The sequence below is a fragment of the Rhinopithecus roxellana genome, chromosome 5 (genome assembly GCF_007565055.1).
Source record: "Rhinopithecus roxellana isolate Shanxi Qingling chromosome 5, ASM756505v1, whole genome shotgun sequence".
NCBI classification, from domain to species: domain Eukaryota; kingdom Metazoa; phylum Chordata; class Mammalia; order Primates; family Cercopithecidae; genus Rhinopithecus; species Rhinopithecus roxellana.
In genome coordinates this window covers 147,860,111-147,878,204 of record NC_044553.1, presented here as the reverse complement: position 1 = coordinate 147,878,204, position 18,094 = coordinate 147,860,111, and the positions used below count along the sequence as shown (strand labels likewise).

The 18,094-nt window shown below is 46.1% G+C and overlaps 1 protein-coding gene across 9 annotated transcripts in view; it reads left to right on the top strand.

Annotated features, from left to right (window-relative positions):
- FOXN3 (forkhead box N3) overlaps window positions 1-18,094 on the top strand; it is a 469,191-nt gene that overhangs the window by 210,164 nt on the left and 240,933 nt on the right. For all 9 annotated transcript variants that reach the window (XM_030930895.1, XM_030930894.1, XM_030930896.1 and 6 more), the window contains one exon: window positions 2,537-3,093. In XM_030930895.1, coding sequence (XP_030786755.1) covers window positions 2,551-3,093 — 543 coding nt within the window. In that variant the 5' untranslated portion in view covers window positions 2,537-2,550. The remainder of the gene's footprint in view (window positions 1-2,536; window positions 3,094-18,094) is intronic.

Here is an 18,094-nt window from a genome sequence, read left to right as displayed (position 1 = left end):
AGAGCTAAAGTTGACTTCAGTGGCTGGGTAGTTCTTTTTTATACTCTACTGTGGGCATTTGCTGGTCATCAGAAAATTTTCTGATGGGATCTGAGGAAACTTAAGAAAGACAAGTGGTGCTGTAATTCGTTCATAAAGAAGTTAAAGCCAGGATCAGACCAGACTCTGTTGTAACCCCAAGCCTAAAGATGCTAGCTTGTTTTTTCTCTGAAATGTGTCAGGGTAAACTCCTTATTTGATAGAAAGAAATACTCCCTGTGAGTGAACCCCAGCACTTTGGGAGGCCGAGGTGGGTGGATCACGAGATCAAGAAATCGAGACCATCCTGGCCAACATGGTGAAACCCTGTCTTACTAAAAATACAAAAATTAGCCAGTCATGGTGGCGCACGCTGGTAGTCCCAGCTACTGGGGAGGCTGAGGCAGGAGAATCGCTTGAACCCGGGAGACAGAGGTTGCAGTGAGCCGAGATCGCACCACTGCACTCCAGCCTGGGCAACAGAGTGAGACTCTGTCTCAAAAAACAAAAAAACAAAAAAACAAAACACAAAACAGTTGGGCCTCTCATGACAGCTCCCCCTTAGGCCTTGCGTCTGGCAGGTTCTACCTTTTGGAAGAAGGAAGGTGCTCTAATTCACTGGCACCCTTGGCTGGTTGGTTAGTTCCCAGAATTATGCCTTTCAGAATTCCCTAATAGAGCTTTCCCAGCTGAAGCGGCAGTTGTTTTAGATGTAGTGTTAATGAACATTTAAGAGACATAGAAGGGTCACATCTTTGCCTTTTTAATTTTATTTATTGTTTTGTGACAAGGTCTCCCTCTGTTGCCCAGGCTGGAGTGCAGTGAGCCTCAACCTCCTGGGTTCAAGTGATCCTCACACCTCAGCCTCCCAAGTAGCTGGGACTACAGGCACACACCACCACACCCAGCAAATTTTTGTATTTTTTTTGGTAGAGATGGTGTTTTACCATGTTGGCCAGGTTGGTCTTGAACTTCTGAGCTCAAGGGAGATCCTCCTGCCTCAGCCTCCCAAAGTGGTGGGATTACAAGCATGAGCTACCATGCCAGGCCTATGTCTTTGCTTTTAAATATGTTCATTATCTCTCTTTCTTCCTCTCCTCTCCTCCTTCCTTGCCCTTCCCTTGCCCTTTCCTTCCCTTGCCCTTCCCCTCCCTTGCCCTCCCCTCCCTTCCTCTTCCTTCCCCTCCCTTCCCTTTCCCTTCCCTTCTTCTTCCCTTCCCTTCCCCCTTCCTTTCCCCCTTCCCTCCCCTCCCCTCCCCTCCCCTCCCCTCCCCTCCCCTTCCCTTCCCTTCTTCCTTTCCTTTCGTTCTTCCTTTCTTTCTTCAAAACTTTTGAGACAGGATCTCGCTCTGTTGCTCAGGCTGGAGTGCAGTGGTGCAGTCATGGCTCACTGCAGCCTCAGCTTCCTGGGTTCAAGCAGTCCTCCCACCCAGCCTCCCAAGTAGCTGAGACTACAGGCATATGCCCTGCTAATTTTTGTATTTTAGTAGAGATGGGGTTTTGCTATGTTGCCCAGGCTGGTCTCGAACCCCTGGGCTCAAGTGATCCTCTCGCCTCAGCCTCCCAAAGTGGCGAGATTATAGGCATGAGCTACCATGCCTAGCCTGTTAATTTGTTTTCTAGATAGATGCTTGATTTTCTTACCTGTTGTTTCTGTGGGGAATTAAAACGTAACACTCTCAAACCAAGCATATTGTTTTAGTGCTACAGAGAGTGGGAGACCTTTTTGGTTATCTTTACTGTTCTTTCTGTGTTACATTGGGTGTTCTTTCTGTGTTACATTGGGTGTTACATTGTTCTTTCTGTGTTACATTGGGTGCTGGAGGGTTGAACATGCTTTGTGTCTGTAGGGGTCTTTCTGTTTGTAAATGTACCACCTCCTGGTTTTCTTTTCTCATCAGATGTTATTTTATTCCATGTTCTAGGTCATTGATAAAAATGGGGATGGTGGTGGGTCGGGGTGGAGGGATAGGATTCTGTGGCATGTTTTGTTGAATTGAATTGAATTTACTGTCTTGAAACTGGCAGTTGCTCTCCTGACTTTTTTCACCAGTTCTAATTTCAGTTAATGGCTTATCTTACATTCCCATGTATTCGTGTGGTGCCTGAAGTTACTTGCTTTTCTTCTGTTTGGAAGAAAAAATAATTCGCAATAAAATTTAATGTACTTTAAAACTGGTCTCCTGGTCTCAAGCAATCCTCCTGCCTCAGCCTCCCAAAGTGCTGGGTGGGATTACAGGCGCGAGCCACTGTGCCCGGCTGGTGTTATCAGTCTTGTTTTATTTAAGGGGCATCAGGTCGCCTTGCTATATGAACGGTGGGCTGATTTTTCTCATCAGCCTATCTGTAGTGGAATTGTGGGATTGCGTTGCTCAGTGTGGGAGTCCCGAGGTGGTGTTCCTGTGTAGCAGGGGTTCCATAGAGGCGGCAGTGGGAGGCAACAGAGTCAGAGGGGCACAGTCTGCCTTTCTGTTTTGGGCCTCGCCAGCTCATCATTTCTTTGTGATGTCTTTACTAGGAGCCTTCACGTAAATGGGTCCAGTCATGCCTCCCAGTAAGAAGCCAGAAAGCTCAGGAATTAGTGTCTCCAGTGGACTGAGTCAGTGTTACCGGGGCAGCGGTTTCTCCAAGGCCCTTCAGGAAGACGATGACCTCGACTTTTCTCTGCCTGACATCCGATTAGAAGAGGGGGCCATGGAAGATGAAGAGCTGACCAACCTGAACTGGCTGCACGAGAGCAAGAACTTGCTGAAGAGCTTTGGGGAGTCGGTCCTCAGGAGTGTCAGCCCCGTCCAGGACCTGGACGATGACACCCCCCCGTCCCCCGCCCACTCTGACATGCCCTACGATGCCAGGCAGAACCCTAACTGCAAACCCCCCTACTCCTTCAGCTGCCTCATATTTATGGCCATCGAGGACTCTCCGACCAAGCGCCTGCCAGTGAAGGATATCTACAACTGGATCTTGGAACATTTTCCGTATTTTGCAAATGCACCTACTGGGTGGAAAAACTCCGTGAGACACAATTTGTCACTGAATAAGTGTTTTAAGAAAGTGGACAAAGAGAGGAGTCAGGTAAGCCTCTGTGTCTGGAACCCAAGGTTTGTTTTTTTTTTGTTTTTTTAATTTAAAAATTTTCTCTATTAAAAATGAATTTCTCTTCACCACATTAAAGTAGCAGTTGTAAGTAGGTTTTATTCTATTTAATTCATTTAGATACTTTTAAGGAATTTCCTTTCCCCAAGCCTATTAGTTATGTACTCTTTTTTTTTTTTTTTTTTTTTTTTTTGAGACGGAGTCTTGCTCTGTCGCCCGGGCTGGAGTGCAGTGGCTGGACCTCAGCTCACTGCAAGCTCCGCCTCCTGGGTTTACGCCATTCTCCTGCCTCAGCCTCCGAAGTAGCTGGGACTACAGGCGCCCGCCACCTCGCCCGGCTAGTTTTTTGTATTTTTAGTAGAGACGGGGTTTCACCATCTTAGCCAGGATGGTCTCGATCTCCTGACCTCGTGATCCACCCGTCTCGGCCTCCCAAAGTGCTGGGATTACAGGCTTGAGCCACCGCGCCCGGCCGTTATGTACTCTTTATTAGCGTTTGTACTATTTGAGGGTTTCCCACTGATAGGGTTTCCATAAAAGATAAAATGGTGGTTTGCAGAATTGTTTGGTTCTCAGTTATCATCCCTCAGTGTGGATGGCTCACTTTGGTTTTAGAGTCTTAACAAAGGTCAGTATTCCAAGGGCAGCCATTAACCGTGAAGTATGTGTATATATATGTATTTGAGAAAAACTGCCACCACGGGCTAGAGAAAAATGGTGTTTCTTTTTTTTCCCTGAATATGAATGAGGAGGAGGGAAATTTCTCCAGTGTTCGGAATAAGTAGACAGTGATGAATGTTGGGAAGAGACTTGTGATGAACATTGGGAAGAGACTTGAGTATACTTATACTCCAAGACTAAATAGGCATGAGTTGCCCAGGTGACTGTCATGAAATCTGGTGTCTATATAAGTGACAACTTTGAAATTCCTGGCTCAGAGTGAGGGTCCCATTAGAGACTGACTTTAAAAAGGTTTAATATTGACTTTAAAGCAGAGGTGCCCAGTGTTTTTGGCATTAGGGACCCATTTTGTGGAGGGCCAAGGGGGATAGTTTTGGTACTAAACTGTTCCACTTCAGATCATCAGTCATTAGATTCTCATAAGAAGCACGCAACCTAGGTCCATCACATGCACAGTTCACAGTAGGGTTTGTGCTCCTATGAGAATCAAATGCTGCAGCTGATCTGACAGGAGGCGGAGCACAGGTTGGCAACGTTCACCTCCTGCTGTGCAGCCTCCCCCCCCACCCCCCGCAACAGGCCACTGATTGGTACGCGGCCTGGGTTGGGGACCCCTGCTTTAAAGCCATAGTTTGTACTTCATGGTCAGGTTGGCAATGTTCACCTCCTGCTGTGCAGCCCCCGCCCCCCCCGCAACAGGCCACTGATTGGTACGTGGCCTGGGTTGGGGACCCCTGCTTTATTTTTTTTTTTTTATTTTTATTTATTTATTTATTTATTTATTTATTTTTTTGAGACGGAGTCTCACTCTGTCGCCGGGGCTGGAGTGCAGTGGCCCGATCTCAGCTCACTGCAATCTCCGCCTCCCGGGTTTGCGCCATTCTCCTGCCTCAGCCTCCCGAGTAGCTGGGACTACAGGCACCCGCCACCTTGCCCAGCTAGTTTTTTGTATTTTTTTAGTAGAGACGGGGTTTCACAGTGTTAGCCAGGATGGTCTCGATCTCCTGACCTCGTGATCCGCCCGTCTCGGCCTCCCAAAGTGCTGGGATTACAGGCTTGAGCCACCGCGCCCGGCCCAGGACCCCTGCTTTAAAGCCATAGTTTGTACTTCATGGTCAGTGAAAAGAAGACAATTCTAATAATTTGCTTTCTTTCTCTTTTTCTTTTCTTTCGTTTCTTTTTTTTTTTTTTTTTTTTGAGACCAGGGTCTTGCTCTGTCACCTAGGCTGGAGTGCAGTGGTATGATCCCAGCCCACTGCAGCTTTGACCTTCTGGGCTTAAGTGATTCTCCCATCTCAGCCTTCAAAGGAGCTGGGAGCACAGGTGTATGCCACTACACCCTGCTAATTTTTATATTTTTTGTAGAGATGGTGTCTTGCTATGCTGCCCAGGCTGGTCTCAAACTTCAGGGCTCAAGTGATTCACCCACCTTGGCCTCCCAAAGTGCTGGGATTACAGGCATGAGCCACCACGCCTGCCCTATTTTTGTTTTAAGGAATATAATAGGTTTAGTAGAAATTGGGCGACTGTTAAGAAGTGGACAACAAAATTGTGATCTGACTTTGAGTCCTGAAAAATAATGCAGCCACAGTTAAGATAAATCACCAGAAAAGGTTCCCTCCACTAAGTCTTCATGTGACTGTGTTTTCCCGCTTTGTGTGTTGTGTTAATGATGCTGCCGTGTGCAGCTGGGGTTCTGGTTCTCCCTCTTTTTGAAGTTCAGGTTTGGATGCAGGACCACCATTGTGTGGGGTCAGTGGCTGGGCAGGGCTAGGGCCTTTAATTTCTTTCTGGCAGCATGTCACTGTTTCAAGTAGAATCTTGAGCGTGAGAATATTCTCATTGTCTTTGGCATGGGAGAGTATGAATCAGGAAGTGGCCTAGCCCTATTGCTCCTTGCTCAAATTGGACGTGTTTGTGTGCAAATGCTCTTCACTCAGTTTCTGTTTGAGATGGGGGTGGGGGCGCAGGGCTTGGGGAGGGGTGTTGCCTGGGAGGAAAGATGTGGGCACTAAGGAGAGATTTACTTTGATCACTGGTGCAAATGATGCCTGGGTGGAGCGTGCAGATCTGAATATTCATAAGTTTCTGGGCCCCTCCTCCTCAGGTCCTTATTTTTGTGTAGCTGTAACCATCAAAGTGCGTCCCTTTAATCAGGGAGAGGAATTTCCATGACCCTGAAGCTCTTTCTCCTTCCCTCTGTATCTCAGGTTGGGCATTTGGAGAGCCACCTCTGGACTTGGCTTTTTTGAGTGCTTTAAGATTATTCTTTGAGCTTAGAGGACATTCATTGCTCCTCTGTAAAGAACCAAGTCTGTGGTATTTAAAGCTTGTGTATAGGTGGGTCTTTGTGGCAAGAAAGGGAAAGTCTCCGAAAGCAATTCCAGACTGAGAACGTGGAGAAGAAAGTGCTGCTCAGGTCCCCCAAACCCGCATGGCAGTGATAAAGCAGCAAACAGGGCATTTAGTTTGGTGTAAAACGAGTCTGCAAGTTCCTGCATGCCTGAATCTTCATGTTTGACATAATGCCGGTGCACATAAAAGTAATTTAGCAAATGCACACTCTGAAATGTTAGAAAAGACCAACGCCAAAGCGTGCAGCAAGACTCAGGAGCATTATTCATCAGTCAGCCTTGGGAGTGACAAGTGGGTGTTGGATGCTGTGTGTTGAGGCACACCGGGAGGAGCTGTTCTCCCCCCATGCAACCCCCCACCGCTGGATCCTGGGAGTCATGTTTTCCAGGAGTGAAGGTTGTCAGTCCGGATAAATTCAGATATCACTTGTTGAAAGAGAATGGTTTTAAAGACCTGAGATTGTTAATGTTATGAAACGTTCAGTTCTGGCTTCCCAGCCATCCTGACCTGTATTGACATGTTTCTGATCAAATGCCAGTCAGTTTTGTGGTTGGGAGTTTGCTCCCAGCATTTGCGATTCTGTGAGAACAAAGCAAGAGGTGTGAGTTTTTCCACTTTTCTCTCTTTCTTGGGTTCCCCCAGGCCAGCTGCTGGCTGCTGTGAGAGGTGCAGGCTCCCAGGTATGCTCAGGTACACCCAGGTCCTTCCAGGGCATTGACGTGGCCCAGTCACTTGGGGTTTGCTACTACGGCATTCTCCCTGATACTCTGCCCAGTGAAAGCTCCTTTACCTCTATGGGTAAACTTGTTTTTTCACATGAGATTTTATTTGGCGGGAGCTCCCACACTGAAGTTGCCTTCAACACAGTGACTAAATGCACCTGAATGTTGGTGAGAAATACCTTAAATTGAACGGGAAAATTGAAACCTTGCAAGTTGTATGCAGTGAATTAGCTATTCCACTTTTAATTTTCTTCTGAAAGTGAAGAATATGGTTAGGCTTGACGTAGCAGTGAAAATGTGGAAACCTGTGTAATCCTTGTCCCTGAGGGCTCGGAACACATACCCTGCTGGACAACTGTTTGGCTGGGATGTTGGGGAGGAAACATACTAGATTGCATCAGAGTCGCCTGTGGCACTTAAAAAACAATTCCTAGCCAGGCACGGTGACTCACACGTGTAATCCCAGCATTTTGGGAGGCCAAGGCGGGAGGATTGCTTGAGCTCAGGAGTTTGAGACCAGCCTGGGGAACATGGTAAAACCCTGTCTTTACAAAAAATACAAAAAAAAGATTGGCTGAGCATGGTGGCATACTCCTGTAGTCCCAGCTACTCTAGAGGCTGAGATGGAATGATGGCATGAGCCAGGGAGGTGGAGGTTGCAGTGAGCTGAGATACAGCCTAGGTGACAGAGCCAGACCCTCTCTCAAGAAAAAAAAAATTCCCATTTTCTCGGGCCCCTTTCTGGAGATTGTGATTCATTAGGTGTGAGGTGGGAAAACTGGTAGTTCTGCTGAGCTTCCTAGGTGTTTCCAGCGTGCAGCCAGGTTTGAGAATCCCTGAAGTAGGTGACCTCATGAGGTCTTTCCGGTTGCTGAGATTTCATCAAGAGCATGTTCTCATGAATGAGTCAGTCAAGGCAAAAGAGACAGTTTGGCTTTCGTTTTATGTCTTAAAGGACTTCAAAAGATAAGAGTTTTATTTTTATTTTTGAATCATGGAAATTTTCAAACACACAGAGAATAGTATAATGACTTGATATACCCCCATAACACACACCCTGATTCAGTAGTTGACAAAGGTTTGTCACACTTAATTATTCTTCTTTGTTGTTGCTATTTCTGAAGTTGTTTTTTGGTTTTTTGTTTTGAGACAGGGTTTCACTCTGTTGACCAGGCTGGAGCACAGTAGCATAATCATGGCTCACGGCAGCCTCAGACTCCCAGGCTCAAGCCTTAGCCTTCAGCCTCCAAAGGTGGGACTACAAGTGCACACCACCATGCCTGGCTAATTATTATTATTATTTTTTTGTATTTTTCATAGAAACAGGGTTTTGCCATGTTGTTGTCTGGTCCCAAATTCCTGGCCTCAAGCAGTCCTCCTGCCTCAGCCTCCCAAAGTGCTGTGGATCATAGGCATGAGTCACTGCACCCAGCCTTGCTGAAGTATTTTGAAGCAAATGACATTTACAATTCAAATATTTCAGTATGCATAAGAATAATTGACAATTTCTTACATAATAACCATGCTAAAGTCCCGCCTAACAAAATGAACAATTATTTGGTGTTGCCTAATACCAGGTCCATATTCAGATATCCTTGTTTACAAAATGTTTATTTGAATTAGGGTCCAAATGTGGTTCCTCCAGTGCCTTTTGTGATGTTTCCTGTCTGTGTCAGTCTGCAGCACTCCTATGCCCTTTCCTTTTTCATTCCCTTCCTTGTTACAAGAGACCGGTGGCTTACACTATACGGTATTTGCATTCTGTTTACTTCCTTGTGGTTTCATGTAACTTGCTTCTCTCTCTCCTATTTGCTGTCAAATGGAAGGAAGTACGAACGTCTGGGTCATATTCTGGATTACATTCTGGGTTGTCCTGTGTCCTTCCTGATATATCACTTCCAAAAGCCTGGTCATCCCCTTCTTGGGGAAGCTGAGATTGAGCCATGGGTTCATGTGAGGTCACTGTTCCCTACTCTATGAAGTTGCTCATTAGTTTTTTGTTTGTTTGTTTGTTTGTTTTTCCATTTCGCCTATGGATGATGATCTGTGCCTAAATCAATTAAGGTAGAGTTTTAATGTCTGGGATTAAGTTTTACACTCCCTAAATACAGGTCTTACTTAGGAGTGTAAGATTAGCATGTACTAACCTCTCTGACTACTTGTAAATGAGAAGTAGACTGCAGTTATCTTTTTCCAGGCTGGATTATAAGGTATGTGTGTATTTCTATTTTTATGCCTTTTTTTTTTTAACCTTTCCTCTTGCTACCTGAACAAAAAACATTGTCGTCAAAGGGTTTATAAAGGAAACACTGTACAAAAGTATGTTTATTATATCCAGAGCTGAGTGCTTTAAATACAATTTTAGCTTATAAATATAGATAGGCATGCTTGCTTTGTGCTTTCCATATGCAGTATGTGATTTCTTCCTCACTAAACCCTATGAAGTAGGCCCTATTATTTTCTTTCTTAAAATACATGATGAGTGAAGCCCTGAGTGGTTAACTAACTTGCTAGAAGTTGCACAGCTAGTAAGTGTAGAACATGAGTTCATCCTAATTCCTTCCAATTCTTTTTTTTTAAATTTATTTATTTAATTTATTTTTGAGACAGGGTCTCTCTGTCACACAGGCTGGAGTACACTGGCATGATCATAGCTCACTGGAACCTTGAACTCCTGGGCTCAAGTGATCCTCTTGCCTCAGCCTCCCAAGTAGCTGAGAATACATGTGCATGCCACCACATCCAGCTAATTTTGAGATTTTTTTGTTTTGTTTTGTAGGGCTGGGCACTGTGGCTCATACCTGTAATTCCAGCACTTTGGGAGGCCGAGGCAGGCAAATGACTTGAGCCCAGGAGTTTGAGACCAGCCTAGGCAACGTGATGAAACTGCATCTCTGCAAAAGATAAAAAAAATTAGCTGGGGGTTGTGGCACATACCTGTAGTCCCAGCTACTCAGGAGGCTAAGTTGGGAAGATCGCTTGGTGACAGAGCTAGATCCTGTCTCCAAAAATAATACATTTTTAGTAAAGATGGGGTCTCGCCGTGTCGCTCAGGCTGGTCTTGAACTCCTGTCCTCAAGCGATCCTCCCAAGTGTGAGCCACCATGCTTGGCCCTATTCCCTCCAATTCTGAAGGGCATGTGCTTACCCCTGGTGCTTGCCCATGCCTTCTCAGTATAGCAGACGTTGTAGATGATCTCTCTGTGCTTCCTTTAAATATCCTATGAATATGGGTTATAGGGGATTGAAATAACCCAAATAAACCCAGAATTAACTCTGGGGGTACAAGATAGAGAAAGGCAAATACAGAGTATATTTTTGTACTGTTGAGATGGGGCTCAATTGTCAGTACATGTAAAGTTCTTGCATCTGCACAGAGCACACAACTGCCTGCTCAGCTTCCGGTTTCCAGACTCTGTCCTGACCCCCTGCCTCATAGGACCCCTTCAGTGGCATCAGAACCAAGTGCAGAAGCTTTTCTCCCTGCGTGTACACTGTTTATACAAATTCTCCCTCTAATTTGCTGTTCTCTTCATGTTTACTCTCAGTAGATGAGATTCTTTTTCAAAGGCAGTTTTGAAAATGAGGTTGCACCCAGGTGTGGTGGCTCACGTCTATAATCTCAGCACTTTGGGAGGCCAAGATGGGGCGGAGGCGGGGGGAGGAGCGAGAGGAGGGATCATCTGGGGCAAGGAGTTCAAGACCAGCCTGGCCATCATGGTGAAACCCTGTCTCTACTAAAAATACAAAAAGTAGCCAGGCCTGGTGGCGGGTGCCTGTAATCTCAGCTACTCGGGAGGCTGAGGCAGGAGAATCGCTTGAACCCAGGAGGCAGAGGTTGCCGTGAGCAGAGATCACGCCGCTACACTCCAGCCTGGGTGACAGAGTGAGACTCTGTCTCAAAAAGTAAAACAGAAAAAAAGAAACTGAGGTTGCATCTCTATGTTCTTCTTGGTGTTGTGAATGCAGAATCAAGAGCATTTCCCCTTCCCGTGATACCAGTCAACCTACCTGTCTCATTGATGGTCCTTTTAGGAGGAAGAGATAACTTACTGTTATTTTTTTTTTGGATAAATAATGCACATTGGAAGACAGTGTGGTCTGGTTCAGATGTGTAAATTCCTAAGAATTAGTGTAATGTTGGGTGGGTGGAATGTGTAATTTTGTAATGTGTGTGAGACTCCTCTGAGGTCTCTGGGTGAAGTGACAATTCTCTTCATCCTCAACCTGGGGCTGCCTTGCCCAGCGTTGGAAATGCTCTACCTGAAGACGGCCTCCTTCTCACTGGTGCCCACTGCCAGGCGGGCTGCTTTCTGCCGTCTGTGCTATAGGCTGTGTCACCTCAGAAGGTTGAGAGTTTACCAGGTCTCTGAAGGGCCAGAAATAAAAATACTCCCTTGTCACAGACCCTGGAATAGGAAGCCATTCATACCAGCATCCTCTGTGATCCCAAGAAAGTGCAGCTCCCTGACCCATACTGCTGATTTTTTTTTTTTTAATGTGAGACGGAAGGAGTCTCGCTCTGTCGCCCAGGCTGGAGTGCAGTGGCCGGATCTCAGCTCACTGCAAGCTCCACCTCCCGGGTTCACGCCATTCTCCTGCCTCAGCCTCCCAAGTAGCTGGTACTGCAGGTGCCCGCCACCACCACGTCTGGCTAATGTTTTGTATTTTTAGTAGAGACGGGGTTTCACCGTGTTTGCCAGGATGGTCTTGATCTCCTGACCTCATGATCCACCCACATCGGCCTCCCAAAATACTGGGATTACAGGCGTGAGCTATTGTGCCCGGCTTCTTTTTTTTTTTTTTTTTGACAGAGTCTCGCTCTGTCACCCAGGCTGGAGTACAGTGGTGCAATCTCGGCTCACCGCAACCTCTGCCTCCCCAGGTTCGCTTGAGAATCGCTTATCTGCATGCCTCAACCTCCTGAGTAGCTGAGATTACAGGTGCATGCCACCACGCCCAGTTAATTTTTGTGTTTTTAGTAGAGATGGGGTTTCACCATTTGGTCAGGCTGGTCTCAAACTCCTGACCTCGTGATCTGCCTGCCTTGGCCTCCCAAAGTGCTGAGATTACAGGTGTGAGCCACCGTGCCCGGCCTCATCCTGCCGATTTATTCCTTCCAGACTGTTCATTCCTTTTTCTTCCAGTCATTAGGTGTCTTGGGTGGGGCCACATTTCTGTTGTCTTGCTCTGGCAGACTTTTCATTTGTCTGCTCATTCATTCATTTATTCAACAAACTTTTTAAAGTACCTACTATACTACGTGCTAAAATAATACAGAATTGAATGTATCATGGCCACTGCCTGTAAGGCACTCATGGTCCAGCGAGCCCTCCTCATAGAGTCTCCCTCTTGCTAGCGGAACTTCTCTAGCAGAAGCTCTTACTCCACTGCCGTATGCCCTTTGTATTCTCTGTTTTCTGTCTCACATCATTGCTTTTCTGGCCCTGCATGGATACACTACCTTTCTACTCCCTACAGTGACTTGGCCAGGAAGATATCATTCACTTGGATAGGGGTCTGTCTGAGGCTGCTGGGAAAGCTTCTGGGCCCGAGGGCCCTATCAATGTATCTGTCTAGTATCTCCCCCTGTTTCCTATTGAGAAAATGTTGCATTCTCTTTGGTAGAGCTTTGAGGCACCTGGATAGGTCTACCAGATACTTCATTGATGTACTGCCTGTATATCCACCAGCAAGAAATGGTTTTCAGAACCTTTCCCGTTGGGCTGGGATTTCCCCTTGAAATAATTTTGGCTGCAGGATAATTCTCTGCAGTAAATAACATAGGAAGCTGGCACTCTGACCTCCTATTTGAAACTTACAAGTTTAGGCTGGGCGTGGTAGCTCACGCCTGTAATCCTAGTACTTCGGGAAGCCGAGGCAGGGCGGATCACTTTGAGCTCAGGAGTTCGAGACCAGCCTAGGCAACATGGTCAAACCCTGTCTCTACAAAAAATACAAAGATTAGTTGGGCGTGGTGGCATGCGCCTGTGATCCTAGCTACTCAGGAGACTGAGGCTGGAGAGTCGCTTGAATCCAGGAGGTGGAGGCTATGGTGAGCCATGATCGCACCACTGCATTCCGGCCTGGACGACAGAGTGAGACCATGTCTTCAACAACAACCAAAAATTTAAAAAATAAGTATGATTTGATTCTTGCTTTTTGTACTCTTAGTAGTTTACATTCCAGGGAAGCAGGAAACATAATGCAAAATAAAAAAGAGTAAGTTACCGTAAGTACTGGAAGTGTGCCGATCAGTGTGAGATTGATATCATTTAAAGTTAGGCTGGCTTCCCTTCCCCAAAGAGGGGCACTGGGGAAGCTAAAAGATAGTGATGGGCGACTTTTGAATATTCCTCAATCACTTGAATAGGCTGTTAACAAAGCATTCTTCGGGTGTGGGAATGAGCATTAGACCTCCAAGGATGGATTGATCAGAAGGAGGCTTGACTGTTTATTGTAGAAAACGAATTAACAATGATTTAAACAAGCTAGGGACGTATTTCTCCATTACATGAAATAAGTCTTGAGGAGCGAGACAGAGATGCACATTCCCTCTTCTCTGCTGTTCTTAGGGCATTGCGCATTTCCATTCTCAGTCTTCTCATGGTCCAAGATGGCATCAGCTAGCATGTTCCCATTTTGGGAAGCAAGAAGGTGAGTGCAGGGAAGGACAGGAGAGAGTATTGCTGACTTCGGGTTTTAAGGGGCTTTCCCAGAAACCCCACCCTCTGCTTTGATCTTACTGGCTGGAGCCTGGTCACATGACTTCTAGCTGCAAGGAAGCCTGGGAAATGGACTTTTTTGCCTGATCCATTGGAACCCCAAGTTAAATGTTGGTTCTGTTGCCAAGCAAACTTGGAACTTTCTGCCACAGAGGTCTAGATGTGTTGGAACAGTGTCAGAGGAAAGGATGGAGAGAGATGGTGGCTGGAAGGTTATGTAAATAAGAATAGGGACTTGTTGGAGGAGCTAGGATGCTAAACGGAAAACTTTAAATTGCATTGGTAACAAGTAAAGCAGAGATGCTGACCCATTTCTTACACATTCTAAATAACTAAGGTTTTGCTTTAAGATATTCTGGTTAAATTGCATTTAATGTCATCAAAAGCGATAGCTTGATTGAGGTGAAGATGTAGGCTGTGCCAAGGATGATAAGAAGAAAAGCAAGGAAATAGATGGTTGAAGATAGAGAGTAGTGTGAAGTCGTTCTTTTAGTAATAACTTGATGGGTTGCTATGTAAGATTGCAGACAGTTCTATGAACAGGATGAAGTCTTTGATTTGTGTATATGTGTGTGTGTGCTTGTTTGAGTACCTTTGCTTGTGAACTCAGCAGGAGACAGTAAATACAGGCAGAGAGGCTATATGCTTCCCAGGGGAAAAAGCTCTCCAATTACCTTTCCTTTTCTTCCTTTGGTCCTCACAGGGTGTGTGGGATTTCCCTCTGGGCCCCGTGGGGTCGAGTTCAGTGTCTCCTTCTATTTATTGGAGTTCTGTGAAGTGCCTTATAGAAGGCTGTGACTGTCCTCCTCTAGGGACAGGACTGATAAGTGATTTAACTAATGTCATTAGACAGAAAACACCCACCTAGCAGAACATGTGCACAGGCTTTGTTTTTAGAAGACCAAGTCATGTGAGCGCTGACTCTGATCATGGCTATAGTAGAGGGGAAGAAAAGTCCGGAATCTCTAGGAACCGAGGTACAGGCCGCCTGGCACAGAGGTGAGGCATAGCATCACAGTAGGTACTCCTGGAATACTGCACTGTGTGCTGAATTCCTTCGAGACTTGTAAAATTGAGAACTGGTGTTTGCAGCTATGATTCTGAGGTCTTGCAGAATACCTAGTGTTGTTGTTGTTGCTGTTGAGATGAAGCCTCACTCTGTCACCCAGGCTGGAGTTCAGTGACATGATCTCAGCTCACTGCAACCTCTGCCTCCTGGGTTCAAGCGATTCTTCTGCCTCAGCCTCCCGAGTAGCTGGGATTACAGGCTCACACCACCATGCCCAGCTAATTTTTCTATTTTTAGCGGAGATGGGGTTTCACCATATTGGCCAGGCTGGTCTTGAACTCCTGACCTCAAATGATCCGCCTGTCTCAGCCTCCCAAAGTACTGGGATTACAGGCCTGAGCCATTATGCCTGGCCCCTAGCTTTCAAAGTAAAAATTGGACTCTGTATTTATGAAAATAAGTGGCTTCAGTCATTTTAGAAGCGTTTTCAGCAGTGATTCATTCATGCTACCCTTGTTTGTGGAGTGCCAGGCACTGTTCTGGGTGCTGAGGATATAGTGGTGACCTCTGGCGGGTCCCTGGCTGCTCTCCTAGACCTTCCATAGGGTAGCAGTGAGGGTAGGGGAGGAGGAGGATGCAAGTGGTAAATGATAGTTCCCTATGTGGGACAGGGTAGGTAACGTACCAGACTGTGTTACATGCAATGAAGATAAAACAGAATAATGTACTAGAGAGGAGTGGGGAGGAGGGTGGGAGACTTCTCAGAGGGGTCTGACTAGGCCATGCCTTGAATGGCAAGAGGGATGCAGCCGTGCAAAGATCTGGGTAGAAAAAACAGCAAGTGCAAAGGCCCTGAGGTGGCAGTAACTCAAAATGTCCAAGGAACAGAAAGAAGGCTCGCAGTTAGTGTATTAGAAAGGGGAGAATGTTATGTCTAAAAGGACAGGAGGGGGAAATACCTCTCTGGGGCTTGTTCCAGTGGTGCAAGAGAGAGATGGTGGGAGTGATGCTAGCTTGAACCAGGGTCAGGGGTTGCAGATGAAGATGTGTGGGCAAATTTGGGTTGGGAATTTGGATGAGGATTAGTGCCAACATTCTCTTTTAACCATGTTAAATTTGAGATGGTTTGCGGACATCTAAGTGCAGTTGTCAGGAAGTTTGCTATATGAGTTTCAAGCTCTGTAGAGACGCTCGGGTGGAGGTATAAATCTGAAACACAGTGCATAGGTGTTGGAAAATAAAGAGATTTCTGGATTACCTCTCAATCAAAAAGAAAGTGAAATCAAACTTCTATTTCAGTTCTTATAGGAAATTATATTTCCATTAGTGTTTGACTAGGAAATTCATTTTGGGATATATTCAGCATGGAGAATGAAAACAAAAGAGGTTTACATTTAGAGGCAGACCGTCTCAGAATTATTTCAACAATGTCTTACCTCTAGTTACTAGCTGTAGTTTTGCAGGCAGAAAAGAACAAACCTTTACTCTTGTACCAAAAGTGCAACTTCTAAATGTGCTTGGGGTAGCTGCATCTCTGATATCAGGAGAGAAATGTACTCCAGTAAACGTCTCACTTAGCAAAGCCCCCTAACCCATGGCTTCTGTGAGTTCTCTGCCATCTGGTCCCTGGCTGGAAAGAGGAATTTTTCTTGTATATGTGTCTCCATAGCAACGAGTTTGCAGTTGATATGGAAAGTAAGCAGTTGCCTTAGCAACGGAGTTACTGATGTGGCGGCTTCCTTGCTTTCAGGGAATGGATAAGCTGACCAAACTAGTTTAGATGCATCCTGTAGGGCGCTGTAATGTAGAGCCGCACACACGGCCCCTGCCAGTGTAAAATTGGTCTAGCTTTAAAAGAGATCGCAGCCCCTCCCCCTTCCAGAAGGAAGGGCTTACAGCTGTAATAAATCAGACAAAAGTAGTCGCTGTCAGTTGAAATAGATTATAAGTGGGATCTCCTAGCAGAATTTATTTAGTTTAGCTCAAAGGAGAATGTTATAGTCAAGGGTACGTTTGGTTACAAGGACAAGAGAGTCACCCGAGTTGGCTTAAGTAAAAGGGTACTTGTCCCAAAAACATAGCAGCCAGTCCCATGGAGCAGGAGCAGTGTCGGAGAGCAACAAAGCATATCTCGGGTCCACGGCCATTGGAACTGCCTCCTCTGTTCCTCTGCAGCCACGTGGACGGTCATCTCTGCCTTTCTCTGAGGATCCGTTCCAGCCTCCTCTTTGCAGCCCTGCTCCCTCTGTGTGATCTTGATTCCTACCTTCTCTCACCATTGGCTTGTTCTGCTGGTATATTGGTTCCAGTCCCTGTGAGGTGATGGTCCCAGTGCCCAGCAGCACCATCATCTCTGTGCCTTGTTTTTGTCATCATTTTAGACACTATGACTTGTCCTTTTCCTGGGCCAGGCGTTCAGCTCTGGTCAGAACAGGGGCTGGTCCCCGGGATCGAGATAGCTGCTCGTACAATCCCTTCATCTGGGGTTAGGCTGGGACTTGAGTCTCAGACATATCTGCAACAACAACAAAAAAAAATTCAGGAAAGCCTTTGATCATTTGAAGACATTTTATTGATTGACTGATTGATTTGAGATGGAGTTTTGCTCTTGTTGCCCAGGCTGAGTGCAATGGTGCGATCGTTGCTCACCACAACCTCTGCCTCTCGGGTTCAAGCAATTCTCCTGCTTCAGCCTCCTGAGTAGCTGGGATTACAGGCATGCACCACCATGCCCGGCTAATTTTGTATTTTTAGTAGAGACAGGGTTTCTCCATGTTGGTCAGGCTGGTCTTGAACTCCTGACCTCAGGCGATCTGGCGGCTTCAGCCTTCCAAAGTACTGGGATTACAGATGTTGAGCCACCATGCCCAGCCCAGTACTAATGAAAAGGAAAGTAATAAGGAACTTTGGAATATTTTGTGCTTTCTTCTTCCCTCTGTCCCCTCAGAATACCTCTTCTGGGCGATGAGGATTAACATGCCAGAGAACATTGGGACTATCTTGAACCTGCCTTTTCTTGTCATCTCCATGGTGCCTTCATCTTTCTTTCATTCCAATTTATAAATTGGGGGCTGGCAGTTCCCAAACTCGCGAAGTTTTTCTTTGGTGACTACTTCTCCCTGTCGGCTGCCCTCGGAGTGCCCGTAATCACAGGGTTGAGCGATTACCGGAAATTATGAACTCTAGCCCCTGATCCGGACAGAAATAAATGTCAGCTTTCCAATACAAGGTGTCCTAATAGTCAGGATCAGGAGGTTTGGTAATAGTTCTTACTGACTGTTGTGCACTAGCTCACATCACTGCATTGTTATTTTCAAAATGGGAGAAAATGTAATTACTCCATCCTGGGGACTGGGGATGACAAAACTCTGGTGGAGGATACTCAACAAAATAAAAAGAGACCGGGAAGGCTACAGAGTGGCTTCTGCCAGTCGCCAAGGGATTGGGCAATGGCCAGAATTATGTGGTTGGGGAAACCAAAGGAGAAA